Source organism: Triturus cristatus, chromosome 8 (genome assembly GCF_964204655.1).
Source record: "Triturus cristatus chromosome 8, aTriCri1.1, whole genome shotgun sequence".
Classification (NCBI taxonomy): Eukaryota; Metazoa; Chordata; class Amphibia; order Caudata; family Salamandridae; genus Triturus; species Triturus cristatus.
This window is the reverse complement of record NC_140591.1, coordinates 67759532-67776956: the sequence shown is the minus strand read 5'-3', so window position 1 is coordinate 67776956 and position 17425 is coordinate 67759532. Positions and strand designations below refer to the sequence as shown.

The 17425-nt window shown below is 40.6% G+C and overlaps 1 protein-coding gene across 4 annotated transcripts in view; it reads left to right on the top strand.

The window, feature by feature from the left end:
- LOC146801341 (uncharacterized) overlaps nt 1-17425 on the top strand; it is a 202521-nt gene that overhangs the window by 31091 nt on the left and 154005 nt on the right. For 2 of the 4 annotated variants that reach the window (XM_085620989.1, XM_085620990.1), the window contains exon 2: nt 213-335. The exons of the other annotated variants lie outside the window; for them this stretch is intronic. In XM_085620989.1, the coding sequence (XP_085477115.1) occupies nt 213-335 (123 nt within the window). The remainder of the gene's footprint in view (nt 1-212; nt 336-17425) is intronic. 4 annotated transcript variants of the gene reach the window in all.

The window sequence follows — 17425 nt, the reverse complement described above, 5'->3', positions numbered from 1 at the left end:
ACTGTAACGTTTAGTATATGGTGTCAGGGAACACATTTTATCTTGTTACTTATTTATGTGTCTATGTCCATGTTTATAAATATTTAGTGGGATTTTCCTGAAAGAAACCAGTTTGTTTGATAGACAGATACCGCACACTTCGCCTGCCCCAGTAATGTCTTGAAGGGTTGTAAAGTTAGGTGGGTGGTCATGTACTGTACTTATTGTTTCAGTTGTGGTGCTTGGTGGCACCAGCCCTTCCCCAACACTGGCCTTGGTGGCGACCATCAGCAGCACCAACCCAGGATCCGCCAACACACTGCAGATGAGGACAGATGCTTTAGCCACTCCGGAAGGTAAGGAGTGACCACTGCTGAGGGACACCAGCCATGGGCTTCTCTTTCAGCAATTGCAGAACACTCAGATATCTCAAAATGCAGTCTGGCTCGCCAAATTAGCATGAAAGTCTTCTCCCACAAATCCCTGGTAGAAGCTGATCTATCCACATGCTTGTTGCCTGTCAAAATATAAATCGGGCCCTAAGTCAGAATCCTACTGTGTGTTTCTAGAGGCAGTATTGCTGCATATGGAAGTATCAATATAATAACTGTGTTTCTAGAGGCCGTATTACTGCATACAGAAACATCAACATTATAACTCTGTGATTTTCTATAGCAGTATTACTGCATACGGAAGAATCAATATTATAACTGTGTTGTTTTTAAGAGGCAGTATTACTGCATACAGACATATCAATATTATAACTGTGTGGTTTTCTAGAGGCAGTATTACTGCATACAGACATATCAATATTATAACTGTGGTTTTTAAGAGGCAGTATTACTGCATACAGAAACATCAATATAATAAGTGTGTTTCTAGAGGCAGTATCGCTGCATATGGAAGTATCAATATTATAACTGTGGTTTTTAAGAGGTAGTATTACTGCATACAGAAACATCAATATATTAACTGTGTTTCTAGAGGCAGTATTACTGCATACAGAAACATCAATATTATAACTGTGGTTTTTAAGAGGCAGTATTACTGCATACAGAAACATCAATATATTAACTGTGTTTCTAGAGGCAGTATTACTGCATACAGACATATCAATATTATAACTGTGGTTTTTAAGAGGCAGTATTACTGCATACAGAAACATCAATATATTAACTGTGTTTCTAGAGGCAGTATTACTGCATACAGACATATCAATATTATAACTGTGGTTTTTAAGAGGTAGTATTACTGCATACAGAAACATCAATATATTAACTGTGTTTCTAGAGGCAGTATTACTGCATACAGACATATCAATATTATAACTGTGGTTTTTAAGAGGCAGTATTACTGCATACAGAAACATCAATATATTAACTGTGTTTCTAGAGGCAGTATTGCTGCATACAGAAACATCAATATTATAACTGTGGTTTTTAAGAGGCAGTATTGCTGCATACAGAAACATCAATATAATAACTGTGTTTCTAGAGGCAGTATTGCTGCATACAGAAACATCAATATTATAACTGTGGTTTTTAAGAGGCAGTATTGCTGCATACAGAAACATCAATATAATAAGTGTGTTTCTAGAGGCAGTATCGCTGCATACAGAAACATCAATATTATAACTGTGGTTTTTAAGAGGCAGTATTGCTGCATACAGAAACATCAATATAATAAGTGTGTTTCTAGAGGCAGTATCGCTGCATATGGAAGTATCAATATTATAACTGTGGTTTTTAAGAGGCAGTATTACTGCATACATAAACATCAATATATTAACTGTGTTTCTAGAGGCAGTATTGCTGCATACAGAAACATCAATATTATAACTGTGGTTTTTAAGAGGCAGTATTGCTGCATACAGAAACATCAATATTATAACTGTGTGGTGTTCTAGAGGCAGTATTACTGCATACAGAAACATCAATATTATAACTGTAGTTTTATAGAGATACTATTACTGCATACAGAAATATCAACATTATAACTGGGTTTTTCTAGAGCCAGTATTCCCATCTGATTCTGTTCTGTGCTGGCCAGATAGAGGGCTAGTGTAAGGACTCCGAGTTACTGCATCTGAGTTTTGCATATTTTATTACTTTCAACCATTGCCCTGTCCACATTTCTCCAGATGTTCTTTGGAAAAAATCTTGGCAGTTTTGAAATGACCACACATATTGTAAAACCGGGACTGTGCAGCAACACTGTTTACGCCTTATCCGGTATTAATATACAACGTAAGGGCCTTACGGTAAACTAGATGCTCAGTCTCATTGAGAAGTTGTGCTTCGGCTCTGTTTACATTAAATATGGATCCAACCAACACAGTATACCTTTTATCGTATGAAGTAATTTAACTGCTATGAACCATCCATTATTTCCCTTCATCCGAAATCTTGCCTTCAGGTAGGAAAACATCTCCTGAATCTTCAAGTTTGTCATTCCAGCAACAAGTGAACTTGATTCTGAAGCTCTCCTCTAGGTTGTCCTTTCTTTATAATTTCCATTTCTGCCTGGATCCATTCTTTGAAGCCATTGAATGCATTTAATTCTCCTTTTGTACAAAGGCTCCCTATTGACATGTCTATTCAAAGGCTGGGCTGATGTTTCAAGTCCACAAACATCCCAAATAAATGCTAATAGTACCCCCCCCCCCCCCAGGAAGTGAAAGATATCTCTAGATTGTATTTTGTTTAAATTAGAAGATTGGGATTTTGAGAGATCCATTGAAGCACTGGAGCAGCAGAGAGACTATAGCGGCTGGTAAAGAAGGCCCGCTCTAACAGTCCAATATTTGCCTTTCCTTTCTTTCCTGTTCAAACTAGCAAACTATACCCTCGTTGAGAGCAATGCTCTAATTGAATTATAAACCCTTCTGCCTCTTACTATAGCTGTTGGTAAAAAACACTTTCCCTCATTGTAGGGCCTCACCTACAACTCATCCTGTGATTCAGGGAGAGGAACATTAACCAGCTGTAGAGCCCCTGACTAAGGGCTATAATTGTACTTTATAACATCCTGTGTAGTACTCAAAAGTATTTTGAACTGGCAGGTATGTAGGTATTTTCCTTCAGTGTCTCCTAAATCGATCACTCTGCTCCTTGTGCCCAGCCTGGGACTCCTGCACACCCTATTGGCCTTGTCTTAATCCCTTAGAATTGAAAAACATAAAAATAAAGAAGGATTCTTTGGACACGTCAATTAACTATTTACTTTGATTTTGGAAGTCATTTATGCATGGCATGAAAGCATTCAGACTTCCACAAAAGTGAGACACTTGAAAAGCACCACCCATGGATGTCTTCTCTAAAGAAAGATATAGAGCGGCGACTGAAACTTGGCTGTAATGCGGCTTCCTTTTCCATTACATAAAACTGGAGAGCCAGGTATTTGAGTGGTCAGTCACATCTCAGACTCGCTTGACAATGGTACAGACACAGTTTTAGGCACCCCCATTGCTCGTCCAATCTGCTTGGGCCTCTTCAGTTGGATGTGAAGGGCTATGGTAGCGTACTGCCAGCTCAGGCTCTCGCCAATAACCACGCCACACATGGAGATTATTTTTAAACCTCTTTATTCTGCTGCGTGTAAGCAGAACTCAACATTCTAAGCCTGTCTTCAACTTGTCTCTCTAACGCTTACTTCACAGACCTATGGTGTACAATGGTACCCAAAAGAGTTCCAGCGTTCTTGTATTTACAAGACACTACATCTCCAGCTTTGTTAATTAAAAAGTTACAACTTTTCAAATAGATACATCAATAAGTAAATACATTAATAAACACATGAATAAACTATATATGATCACAGATATACAGGCAATTATAATACTTTAATTAATTGCATGGGCACCTGAATCACAAGTCCTGGTGGGTCACTGGAAATTGGGAACTAGCAGTCGAAGTGTCAGTGATCTGCACAGGTGAGGTGGAATCATCAGCAGACAAGGAGTCATCAACCAACAGTCTGTTGGGATCCGCTCTCTTCATGGACATTGATGTTCGGTGAGGGATGGGCCGAATGTCAAAAATTAGAGGACGCCGGGCATTCACCATGTGACCTTTGGTTAGTGATGGTAAAGGGTTCAGCCTCAAAAGGAGCATCAGACGTTCTTCTTCTCAGTTTTGTGACAAGCACTCGATCTCCTCTTGAAAAGGTGATATCTTTCACATGACGTCATCTGTCAGAAAAATGATCCAGCGGGTTACCAACCTTAGGTAATTACTTACTTACTATACATTCACTTGGGCCCATAAACACACTCATTCATGTAGGCTAGTAAATACTGCTGGGGTCAATTTATTGTGCTAATACCCGTAAGATGATTTTTATGTAATTATTTCTTACCAACTTCTCGATCCAATATATTTTCCTCAGGTCAATGGACCTTTTAGTTAACTATATAGATGAAAATTTACATACAATAAACCTTTATAAAATAACCACAGACTCGGTAGAGTTTAAATTGTTTATCTAACAGATTCAAGTGAACCAAGAATCAAAATACAGTTAGAACACTGTCTTTGACAAGAGGAGGAAAAAAGGACGTGATTCAATCAGAATAATCTTTAAACAAAGTTATTACGATGACAGTACCTGAATAAGGAGGAAAAAGAGAGAACAGCACATTGACATACTAAACAGAATTATATTTATCTAGTATGGTGTGAAAAACAACCCCTTGGCCAAGGAATTGGAAGGGTCCCCTGGGACAGATCAGGCGACAAAGGCTCAGTACAGGATTCAGGACAGGATAGATGATCTCTTCTAGATACCACGCCTGTGCCGCACCCCTCTGTGACACTAATTCCTCCTCGATTCTTCCGCGATCTCCTCTATTTATGTGCCTCCTCAATTCTTCCGCGATGTTCTTCCAATTAATTGGCTCAAAAGTTCTAAGTCTGGATTTGGATTTTCTTCAGTATTTTCTTAATTTTCGGACAGCATCTTGGTCTCTCAGCATTCTCCGTCTCTCTGTGGTAACTAATCTAACTAAACTACCTCTATTATACCTTTCTAATGGCATGTACCACCCTAAATGTTTCAAATTTACAAAACTCCTAACTCTGATTGGACCGGAAAAGGGAGATGATCATCACACCATGCTAAGTTTAATACTTTTCTTTAAGCTCATTGTTCTATGTTCCCTCCCCTTAATCTTTAAGCTCATTGTTCTATGTTCCCTCCCCTTAATTTGCTTTATTTCCCACCCATATTCACAAGTTAATCAATACAATGTATGCAATTTTATTAAAAATCCTTTCCGTTCTCAGGACATCATGCTTCTTCCCAGGGCATATTACTGTTTTCTTTTGGATGACATTCAAGGCTTTGCATTGCAGCTCCGGGGTCGTTTCAACTGCGCATGTGAAATGGTCACATGATGCGCAAGCTTCAGTCCCGCATGGGAGGCCCAAATACGAACTAATAGAGAGGTCAAAGAAAGAGAGTATTAAAATAAAAAATAAATGATTTCACTGTATACCACTTATCTCTACTCTATTCCCATTAACTTATATAAATCTTTCGCATTAGTATTTTAGTAAAGTTACATGGTTTAGTTTCAGCAAAGCATGCACATTATCATGTGAGTTTCAAGCGGCCATTTTAAGGGCAACTGCGCAGCTGCAAAGATTTCCCTCCAAGCGATAGTATGTCATAGTGCGTAGATGCAGTAGGCGCATGCGCACTGCAGAATCCCGCGTTTAGCAGCCATTTTAGAGACACACGGGTTACTTGTTAGTAATACACATATGCAAGCTTCCCTCAAGCTTCAGTGTACGGATTTTCTGGTGGTTTATTAGTATTTACTAACACAACTGTTACAGTATTACAAGTTATTTGAGAGGATTGCTTCTGAGCAAGTCTCTTTTATACGAGTCCTTGCTCCATCAATCCCCTCTCTGATGGCATTTTATGCCATCACTAAATTTCCATCACCAAATCAGATGCCAACTTTAGCACATCTCAATTTCTTCTTCAACCTTTTCATTCCCTTTCTTTTCATTTCTGTACTGTAAACCCTTCATTCTTTTATATATATTTCCTTTCATTTCTTCAAGTTGTATCTCTTCATGCTTTCTTTTCTTTCTCTTTTCATTTACTTCATGCCTTTTTCTTTTCTTGCAACATTTGAACCATGTCATTACTGGTAAGACTAATAATGTTATCCCTAAGATTGGCAGTATTATTTGACCTATTATGCTCTTACCTATGTTAGAAAACCAGCTCCTTATTGTAGTAATACTATTTGTTAATTTTTTCCATACACTGTCAACTTCCAGTGGTTTGAAGTCTTCTTCCAATTTCGTAATGTTTTTAATATATCTTCCAATTTCAACGCTTTTATCGGGTATGTAGGTGCAAGAATGTTGCGCCTTCAGTATTTTACAGACTCCGCCCTCTTTTGCCAATAATATATCAAGAGCAAGTCGATTTTGCAAAACCATAGATCTCATCGCAACCATTTCTGTATTGATCATCAAGAATCCTCCAGCAGTGTTAGTAGATAACTGATCTACTACTGTAGATAGCTGACACATTTTTCATGAATGCAGAATTACTCCCACTGAAGCTATCAATGCACTAAAAATGTCACCTACTATTTCAGAAAAACTAGCTCTTTTTATACCTGTTAGTTCCTTTGCGTCTTCATTGCTTCCAGTGATTCTTTCACATGGTACACCTTTGGGAACACTATTCCAAAATAGCAACTCCCGTACCAATGATCAGGCAACCTGAAACATGTTTTATTGCCACACACATAATAAATTCCAGAAATACTGGATCTGTTCCCACCTTTTAGTCCCCATCCCCCAATAACTAGGACATTATGTTCACATTCACTGGAACCAATAAATACATTGTTATATTCAGTCTTTAATCTATGGAGGCAGATCTTCCCTTTCTTTTCAAAGTCCAAGGACATAGCAGCATGAGTCGTGCCAGTTTTATAAATTTCATCTTTCTCAGCCATTGGGGTATCTGTGGTTTCGGTTCAGAAGCCCTTCTCTGAAAGTCCTGTCTCCTTTGCTCAACTAAATTCAAGAAATATATTTTATTATTTTTGTAATTTACATGTTAAAATTGTGCTTGTGTGCTTTGGCTTTATCTATTGTTTTCATGGTTAGAAAATATTCTACCCATAAACTGTGCGTCTTTAGTACTAATAACTGGGTTCATGCTCTTTCACATAAGAACCTCGGAAAAATCACATCTACATTAGAATAATAATATTGTAATTTCCCTGTTCTATAAAACAAACTTGCTAAAACACTACAAGAGATACCATATGTTAATGGTATATGATGATATGTCACACCTTCTGCTACGGATACTGGTAATTTTCATACACACATAACATTCACTAACTACCATAGTGTCCACGTACTGCACTAGCAACTTTGTAAATACATTTAAAGCAGTGTCATTATCTGTCACAGTGTGGGGGTACATCTAACTCCTCTGGTGCTTCTAGATCTACTTTGTCTCCTTTTGTCTTATTCTCATCTGGTGCTTCTAATGCTACCCTATTTCCCTTAATGTTAGCTACTTTCGTATTCGTTTCTGTGTTATTCCCTTCTTTTGTAACCATCAAATATGGAATGGCTATTGTAAGTTATTAACCAAACTATGAGTACTAAAAATATAATGGATATGCATATTCTACAACATTTTTGTACACAATCTCGTTTCGGGTTTCCAACAGCTCTATCATCAGCCATTTTGGGTTAAGAAGATTTCTCTTCTTTACTTTTCGATTTACTTGTGGAATTCAAAATTCCTTTAGGAAATTTTCAGGTTGGTCTCACTTCTTCGATAATCTGTTCTGCAATTATTTCTTCATTCAAATCTAGATTCTCAAATCTTGGTCAGCAGACCTGTTACCAGCTGTCACATAGTCATTTCCTGACTGATGTGCAGCACACTTGACCACTGCCACTTCTTTTGGCAATTGTATTGCTTCAAGCAATTCTTTTAAGAAATCCCTCTGCATCCAAAGTTGGCCAAAATCATGCACAACCCTGTAACCATACTGACCATCAGTAAAAATGGTTACTTTCCAATTTTTTCCCAATTTTGCATGCTTTAATCAAAGCCACCAATTCGGCTACTTGTGCAGATTTGACTCCTGGCAAATAGGGTGCTTCAACTATTCCAGCCAATGTACATACAGCGTAAGCAGCACTCATCCTTCCCTCCTCATGGCGCATACACGAGCCATCTACAAACAGCTCATGTTCCACATTTTTCAAGGGTTCTTCCTGTGTGTCTGGACGGGGCTTAGTACAAAGTTCAGTCACTCCAGACTATCGTGTTCGACTTCATCCCTCACTTCTTCTCTATAGGCGTCTGGTAACAAGGTGGCAGGGTTCAACACTATACACCTGACTATCGCCACGTTTTCAGCACCTAAGATGATTCTTTCACATTTAGTCAGCCGACTAGGAGTGAGATAGTGAGTTTGAGTTCTTGTTAATAAAATCTCCACTGAATGTGGGACGTGCACTTTTACTGGATGTCCCATCACAATTGACTCACTTTGCTCTAGACTTGTACAGGCTGCAGCTACTGCTTTTAAACAACCAGGTAACGGCTGAGGCCACAGGGTCCAAAGTAGCAGAAAAATATGCCACCGGTCGCCGCATCAAGCCATGTCTCTTAGTTAAAACCGAGAGTGCACAACTATTCCTCTCACAACAAAACAGTGCGAATTCTTTTGAGTAATCTGGCATTCCTAAAGCTGGGGCTTCACATAGACATTTTCGTAACTTCACAAATGCTTCCATACTTTCATCATCCCATTCTATTGGATCTTTTGCTTGTTTCTTAGTCATTTGTATTAGGTGTTTGGCCAGTAAGGAAAACCCTACAATCCACTGCCTACAGTATCCCACAACTCCAAGGAACAGTCTGATTTCTCTCTGGGTTTGCGGCAATTTCATTTGTCTTATTATTTCTGTTCTCTCAGAAGTCACTCTCCTCACTCCACGTTCTATTTGGTGTCCAAGATATTTGACTCCGGTTTGGCAAAACTGTAATTTTTCTGGGGACACTTTATGCCCACTTTCAGCCAAATGGTTCAACTAGGCAATCGAATCAGCAACACAGTCATCTCTTGTTTTGGATGAGACTAGTAAGTCGTCAATATACTGCACTAATACTGACTCCCTGGGCAACACTAAGGTTTCTAGGCACTTTTTCAGTATCTGATTGAAAATTGAAGGACTTTCAGTGTACCCGTGAGGAACACAATTCCAAACTAAAATACGGTCCTCAAATTTAAAGGAGAAAATATATTTGCTGTCTCGTTGTAATGGGATAGAGAAAAAGGCATGGCATAGATCGATTACGGTAAACCATTCTGCCTTCCTTGGTATCTGGTACAGAATCACGGCTGGGTTGGGCACTACAGGGCAACAAGGCACAACAATTTTATTAATCTTTCCCAGGTCCTGAACTATCCTATATTTTCTCTTAGGTTTTTTATGCCAATTATAGGTGAATTACAGGGACTACTCATTATTTCTTTTAGAATGCCTTGTTCAATCATTCGATCAATTTCTGGTGCAACACCAGCTTTAACTTCAGGACTTATCTTGTATTGTCGAGTGTTTAGGTAATCTGCACCTTCCTTTACGGTTACTTTTACTGGGTCTACATTTGCCATTAACCCTACATCTTTCCCTGTAAAATCCCACACATCTGGATTTACTGTTGTTTTGACCTTGTCTGGTAAGTCATCTTTGGTCATCATAGAATACATCTCGTCTATCTCTGTGCCTTGTTTAGCTAACATGAATTTGTAGACTCCGTCTTCATATGGGCGTTTGAATTGCAACACCGTCCGTTGTGCAAAATATTGTGCAATTCATTTTGCACAGTAGATCTCTTCCTAATAAATTTACAGGTCTGGAGTCACACACCACAAATTTGTGCATTTCCCTAAAATTGCCAATGCGTACCTCCATGGGTTCTGTAATAGAGGTTCTAATCTGTTTATTGGAAACGCCCACTACTTGGATCGCTTTTCCCGAGAGCGGTAGGTTTGGAATGTCTGATGTTCTCACAGTAGAACGGGTAGCACCAGTGTCCAATAAGAAGGTAATATCCTTTCCTTCTACTTTACCATCAACATATAGACCTGACTGATCTACCGTTAAGGATGCGCCAAGTACGCACTCCTTCTCCTCCCCCTCAGGCACCCTCATTAGTCGCTGTCATCGAAATAAGGGTCCTGTAAAAGAAACTGCGAGGTTACAGAATTTTTCTTACCACTTCCTCCTTGAAATCCAGTGTCCGCACTGTACTTGGCCTGGTTCACAAAATTTGGCACTGGGGCAGGGGTCAACTGATTCTGCAGATTTACAACCTGCTGCGGTTGATTCATTATCACCTCATTCTGCGTCTGTGGATTTAAATTTAGATTTGGGCCATTATTGCTCTGGATAATTTTACACTCGTTTTTCCAATGCCCCAATTTTTCCGCACCCATGACAAGGAAACATTTTTTTCATCTCCTCTCTACTCATTCGTCCCTTCTGTTTTCCCCTATTATTTTCATTTTGGCCTTGCCCCTTTCCTTGATTTCCTATCTGGCTGTTTAGTTGGAGTTCCTGCTGTTCTGCTATTTTCACTTGTGCCCACATTACCTTTTCCTTCAATTTCTTTCGTTTATTGTCAATCTCATCTGCGCAATACTTTGCGTATTTGAAAATATCGTCTATGAGCCTCGCTTGCCAACACAACATGTGTTGACGAATCATGTCTCCAATTTCTGGTTTTAATCCTGTCACAAATCGATACACAAAATGTCTCATGTTTTTATCTCTAATGTTCTCAAACCCGCTATACTGCTTAAATACCTGCAGTAAGCGTTCATAATAGGTATGTACGGACTCATCTCTGTCCTGGGTTGTTCTGTCTATTTTTACCCAATCTGTTTCTTTCAGAGGAATTTTCCCTTTCAAGAAAGTGATCACCTGGTGATATTTCTTCATTACCTCTTCTGAAGGAGCTCCTGTTTTCTCATCTCTCTGGTATTCATCACTAGGCCAATCAACAGTAATTTTACATTCTGTCCATAAATCAGTAGGTACCACAATGTCAAACAAACCATCCAAATCCTTTAACAGCACTTTAGAAACTTTCACTTGCCGATACCACTCAACTGGCTTTTCTGTTAACTTCGGGGAAATCATTTGTAAAGGATAAAATATCCTGTCTGGTCCAAGGTACATGTACATATCCTCCTCCTGGTACCTCCCTCATAGGACATAATCTTTCTACCTTTCCTGTTTCTTTCATCACAAATTCAGAAGCAGTTCGATTGGCACGTGCTTCTTCCTTTTTCCGCATCCATCTAGCTTTCCATTTGTCCAAGTCACCCCATTTTTGTAAAATGGTCATTAATTCTTTTAACCTGTAATTTCTTCCAGACATATTCATATTTTCCAGGTCCTTATCACTGAATTCTGCTCTGTATGGCTTCTGTAATACTTTGGATTTGCCTATTTCAACTCCCATTTCAGAAGCTAAATCTGTCAATTTCTCATGGAATATTCTGGTATTTCTGGTGATACTTCTGCAGATAAACAATAACTCTTCTTCACTGTAAGTATTTAACCTGTCTAATCCCACATTCCCAGCTATCATTTCTTCCAGTTCCACTTTCAATTTGTAGATATCTAGGATTTTCATTGGCTGTTTCGGCTTGTCTATTGTCTGTGCCCATCTTTCTATTTCTTCTGGGGATACAATTGTGGCATTCTTAACTCCGGTGGCTGTTTCTATTTGTACTTCCTTCGAACAACTAGGTGTAACTCTTCTCAGGGTTTCATTTATCTGACCTCTTATCGGTAAATCCATTAATGAGATTACCGACTCACATTCGCTGCCTTGATCATCAATAATTAAGTTCTCTTATCTGGGTTCAATTGTAGGTGTGGACATGACTGGGAGTTTGTGAGCGGTTGTCTTATCTCCATACAATGGAACCACCCGACCTATAGTCACTGGTATGGTTAGTGCTTCAGGATGAGTACTCAATTGGGTTATTTTCTGTATCAATTACTCTCTATTCTTGTTTATTGCCTCTCTTTCTTTTTCCTGAAGTGCCCTTCCATTTGTTGGGTCATGCATAACTTGGGGAACTAATGGTGTTCCCAAGACCTGAGCACTAGGAGTAGTTCTACTCGGTCCCTCTTGGTAAGGTGGAGGGTTTTTTCATTAAAATGTCCTCAAAAAAATCATCTTCCGATTCTCCACTACCTCGCATCGTTAAATGTTTGGGTCTTCTCTGTGCACTTGCCTCCTGACTGTTCCTCTGCCATTAGTAGAGGATATAATCCTGCAGCTACCATCGCTTGTCTCCATTGTTTCATCTGACTATCTCGAGTTTCTTGCTTTAGCTTGGGATAAACTCCACTAAGGTTTCTGCTATTTCTGGATCTATCGCGCTCAAATGCTTCAGTCCTCCCATTCCTCTAAAACTTCATATGGTTTAATCTCGGTCGGGGCTCTAATTCATTCATTTTAATATCAGGTTATGCAGAATTCTCCCATTAAATGTGCCGTGTTCTGGAAAAAGCTAACACTCCATCCTCTTTTGTATATTCTATCCAATTCTCCAACCATACACAATTATGATAGCCTCTCTCCATCATCATGTATGATGTCGGCGTTTTCGGGGGAGGGATAAGAATTCCCTCTCTAGTCTTAACAGATTTATCCTTTTTAAAATAATTTTTAATTTTCTGCATAAATGTCATCTTTCTTTTTTTTCCGTACATTTTAGGTATCGATCCTTTTATATATTGTTCTCTGGCAAAACCTAAATACCTTCTGTCAGGCCGATTCCCTATCAATGTTGGATTGTGTCTCCAGATACAAAACCCACTGTCAATTATTATTGTAGCCGTCTATCTTTGCTAGCCAAATCAAATCTTCACTTTTACTCTAATGTTTGACCAATACCAGTGCGGTTTTTTATTCTTTCGACCAATCAAATTCTATTTCACACTATATGCTTAGCCAATACTAGCGCAGCTTTTCTGTAATGTCAGTATCGCTTTTTACTACTGACCCCTCCTTTACAATTTCGCGTCAGTCACAAGCCCGCTGTTCCAACCAATCCCAGTGCGGCCCTTTGTGACGGTCAGTGCAGCACCCTTAACTGACCCCTCCTTTGCAAGGTAACACAAAACTTACTTTTTTCTTTCAACTTTCATACAAATTCATTAAATTACAACATAGAAACATTCGCTACTCTGTTTTCTTTGATAAAATCAGAAAGTCGATTCACATTTACTGTGAGTAAAACTATTCCGCTTACTTTTCACACACTGCGAGTAAAACTCTTCCGCTTACTCTTCACTCAAGCACCGATGAACCTGCTACTCCTTCAGTACAGCCCTTTCCTAGGTGATATAGGACCAAAGTTTCACCAGCGAACTCTTTGCTATCAATCACTCTCACTTTTACACAAAATAATCCCTAATTCAGCACTGTCAGCCTTACATAGCCCTTCAGCGCTACCTTTAGCAAACGAGCAACCTCACTGCAGTGTGGTTTCCATTCACCACCCGCTATTCAATATTCCCGGGAATTTCAGACAACATAAAACAAGTACAAACGGGTAAGATAATACATAACCAATAATTCAAATTCAAAGTTTTCACCTAACTAGTTAATAAATTAAACCATAGCTCTGCTACCAGAAAACCTGATCCAGCGGGTTACCAACCTCAGGTACTTACTTACTATACATTCACTTGGGCCCATAAACACACTCATGTAGGCTAGTAAAACCGCTGGGGTCAATTTATTGTGCTAATACCCGTAAGATGATTTTTATCTAATTATTTCTTACCAACTTCTCGATTCAATGTATTTTCTCTGGTCAAATGGACCTTTTAGTTAACTATATAGATGAAAATGTACATACAATAAACCTTTATAAAATAACCACAGACTCGGGAGAGGTTAAATTGTTTATCTAATAAATTCAGGTGAACCAAGAACCAAAATACAGTTAGAACACCTTCTTTGACAAGAGGAGGAAAAAAGGACGTGATTCAATCAGAATAATCTTTAAACAAAGTTATTATGATGACAGTACCCGAATAAGGAGGAAAAAGAGAGAACAGCACATTGACATACTACACAGAATTATATTTAGCTAGTATGGTGTGGAAACCAACCCCTTGGCCTGGGACAGATCAGGCGACAAAGGCTCAGGACAGGATTCAGGACAGGGATAGATGACCTCTTCTAGATACGACGCCTGTGCCGCACCCCTCACTGACACTACTTCCTGCTTGATTCTTCTGCCATCTCCTCTATTATGTGCCTCCTCGATTCCTCTGCGATGTTCTTCTAATTAATTGGCTCAAAAGTTCTAAGTCTGGATTTGGATTTTCTTCAGTATTTTCTTAATTTTCGGACAGCATCTCGGTCTCTCAGCATTCTCCGTCTCTCTGTGGTAACTAATCTAACTAAACTACCTCAATTGTACCTTTCTAATGGCATGTACCACCCCTAAATGTTTAGAATTTACAAAACTCCTAACTCTGATTGGACAGGAAAAGGGGAGATGATCATCACGCCATGCTAAGTTTAATACTTTTCTTTAAGCTCATTGTTCCATGTTCCCTCCCCTTAATTTACTTTCCCATGCTTTATTTCCCACCTGTATTCACAAGGTAATCAATACAATGTATGCAATTTTATTTAAAATCCTTTCCGGTCTCAGGACATCATGCTTGTTCCCAGGGCATATTACTGTTTTCTTTTGGATGACATTCAAGGCTTTGCATTGCAGCTCCTCGGTCGTTTCAGCTGCTCATGTGAAATGGTCACATGATGCACAAGCTTCAGTCCCGCACGGAGGCCCAGTCACAGGTCTATCCTTAACCTCCTCATTCTCTTGGCTCCCTCCCCTCCCATTCTTCCCCCTTCCCAACTTGATCCCCCTTACCTCGCCTGCTTTTACCTCTAGCTTCCCCTCCCCAGTCTGCATCTCCCCAATACTCCATTCCCATCTCCCGCCCCTTAACTACCCTATTCCTACCCATTTCCCCCACCTTAATCCACCTTTTTTACAACCTGATCTACCGATCAAACTCGCCTTACCCTTCCCCTTTCCTCCCCCTTTCTCCGCATCCCTTTCCGCTCTTCCCCTTCCCTCGTACCTTCAATTCTGTTTTTACACCTCCAATCTCTCTGCAACCTACACCCCCTCCTTTGCCTCATATCCCTGCCTCCCCTCTTTGTAATTCCATCCTCTTCCCTCCCTCTGACCTTACAGTCCATCCTCCTCCTATGCTTCACAACCCTGTTTCCCCTCTTGGTAATTTCCGCCCTCTTCCCTCCCTTTGACCTCACAGTCCCTCACTCCTCCCACAACTGCCATTTAGCCCAACCTCCCCAACTCTGCCTGGTGCCTGTCCCCTACATTCACCTTTCATAGCCATGGTACCTGGCCTGCACCCTCTCTCTTCTCCCCATTCCTTCCATTGACCTCCTTCCCTCCCCTCCCTGTACCAGCCCCTTCTCCTCTCATCTTACCGTATCCCTGGCCTTCCCTTAACCCCCCTCCTCTCCCCCTCCACCTCTCGCCCTTCCTTTCTACTTCTCAATTTTCTCCTCCTACTTATGATCTCTATTCTTCACCTCTGCTCAACACCAGTAAAAGTATCACCGTAACTCCATCCACTCCTTTCTACCACCATCTCTCCCCACCTTCGACCCTTCCACCCCAACACTCTCCCCAGTCCCCCTCATCCACCTGGCCTCCTTCGCCTACTTCACTCCCTCCCCCACCTTTGACCCTCGCACCCCAACACTCTCCCCGGTCCCCATATCCCCCTGCCCCTCCTTCGCCTACTCCACTCCCTCCCTTAACCATTGAGCCACCCAACATTCCGTACTCAGCCCACCTATCCCTGGAAACTAAACTTGATTCTCTCATCTCTTCCATTTCCCAGCTTGAAGCGTTAATCTCACTCTTAAGTGCTAAGATATCACCCTCCCCTAATAACCTCCCGAGGAGTTCCCTGCCCCCGCGCCCCAATAAAGCCAACCACTGTCTGTCCTCCACAGACACCACCAACTTACTGGCTAGCTACAAGACTACCAACGTCAATCCCCCTCCACTCTCCTCTCCTAACAATTCTACTCAATTCACCATTCAGACTATCTCTTCCGTCAGAACTTACCAGCCTCCCTCTCAAGGAGCACCCTCATTCAAGAATCTAATCCCATCCCCCTTATCAGCCCAAACACTCCAATCACCAAAACAGTTGCGCCAGAGCTACATTGTATGCTCCACAACTGCAGATCTGCAACCAAACACAAACTGGAAATCTCTGACACTATCATACACCACAATCTCGACATGCTCTTTCTCACTGAGACCTGGTTTAATGACTCCTCTCACACTTTGTTTGATCTTCTGATACCTACAGACTACTCTATCCTCAGAAACGACAGAACAGACAAGATCGGGGGAGGTGTTGCGATTATCTTCAGAAACTCCCTTCAAATTAAAGCCTTTCCCACCATCTTCTTCCGCACATTCGAATGCCTATCCCTAGAACTTCAAGTTCATCACGGCTCACCCTTCAGGTTCCATGCCATCTATCACCCACCTGGTAACTGCTCTTCCTTCATGGAGGAACTCACCAACTTCATTAGTGACCAATATTCACAAAGCGACAGGCAGATCTTCGTAGGTGACTTCAATCTCCACTGGGGCTCCGTGGAAGACTCGGCTGCCAACAAGCTTGCAACCTTTCTCTCAGCTAACGACTTGTCCAACACTGCTCGGAAATTACACACGCCAAGGGCTCAATTCTGCACCTTGTTATTTCTAAACCAGACTAGCTTACCATTGCTCCCCCTATCCTTGTAGACTGGTCAGACCATTTCCTCATTCCCTTCCGTTTTCACCTCTCGCACATTATAACTCTCCGCCAACCTAAAAGGGCTTCTAACTGGTTCCGCAACACTAAAAACATCGATCTTGAGACTCTGTGTGCTTCTGCTATGCTTTCATTTCCTAGTCTAGACCCTAACGCGGATGTCAACGATCTCACTCCCCATTGCCTCTCAATCCTTGTAGCCGAAATCGACAATGTCGCTCCTCAGCACCTTGGTTCAATAAAGTTCTCTATGACGAAAGGAAAAACCTTAGAATCTTGGAGGAATATTGGAGACAATCTCCATCCACCTCCAATCTCTCTCTTTTACGCTCAGCAAGATCCAATTACCACAAGCACATCTTCCATGAAAAAGCATCACATTTCAGATTCCTCCTCGACTCAGCTAAAAACAGACCCAAAAAACTTTTCGACCTCATCAAAAACCCAAACTGTTCTCCCCCAAACCATCAAAACCCTGAGGATGCTTCAAAGAAAGCAACTGAATTTGCTATATT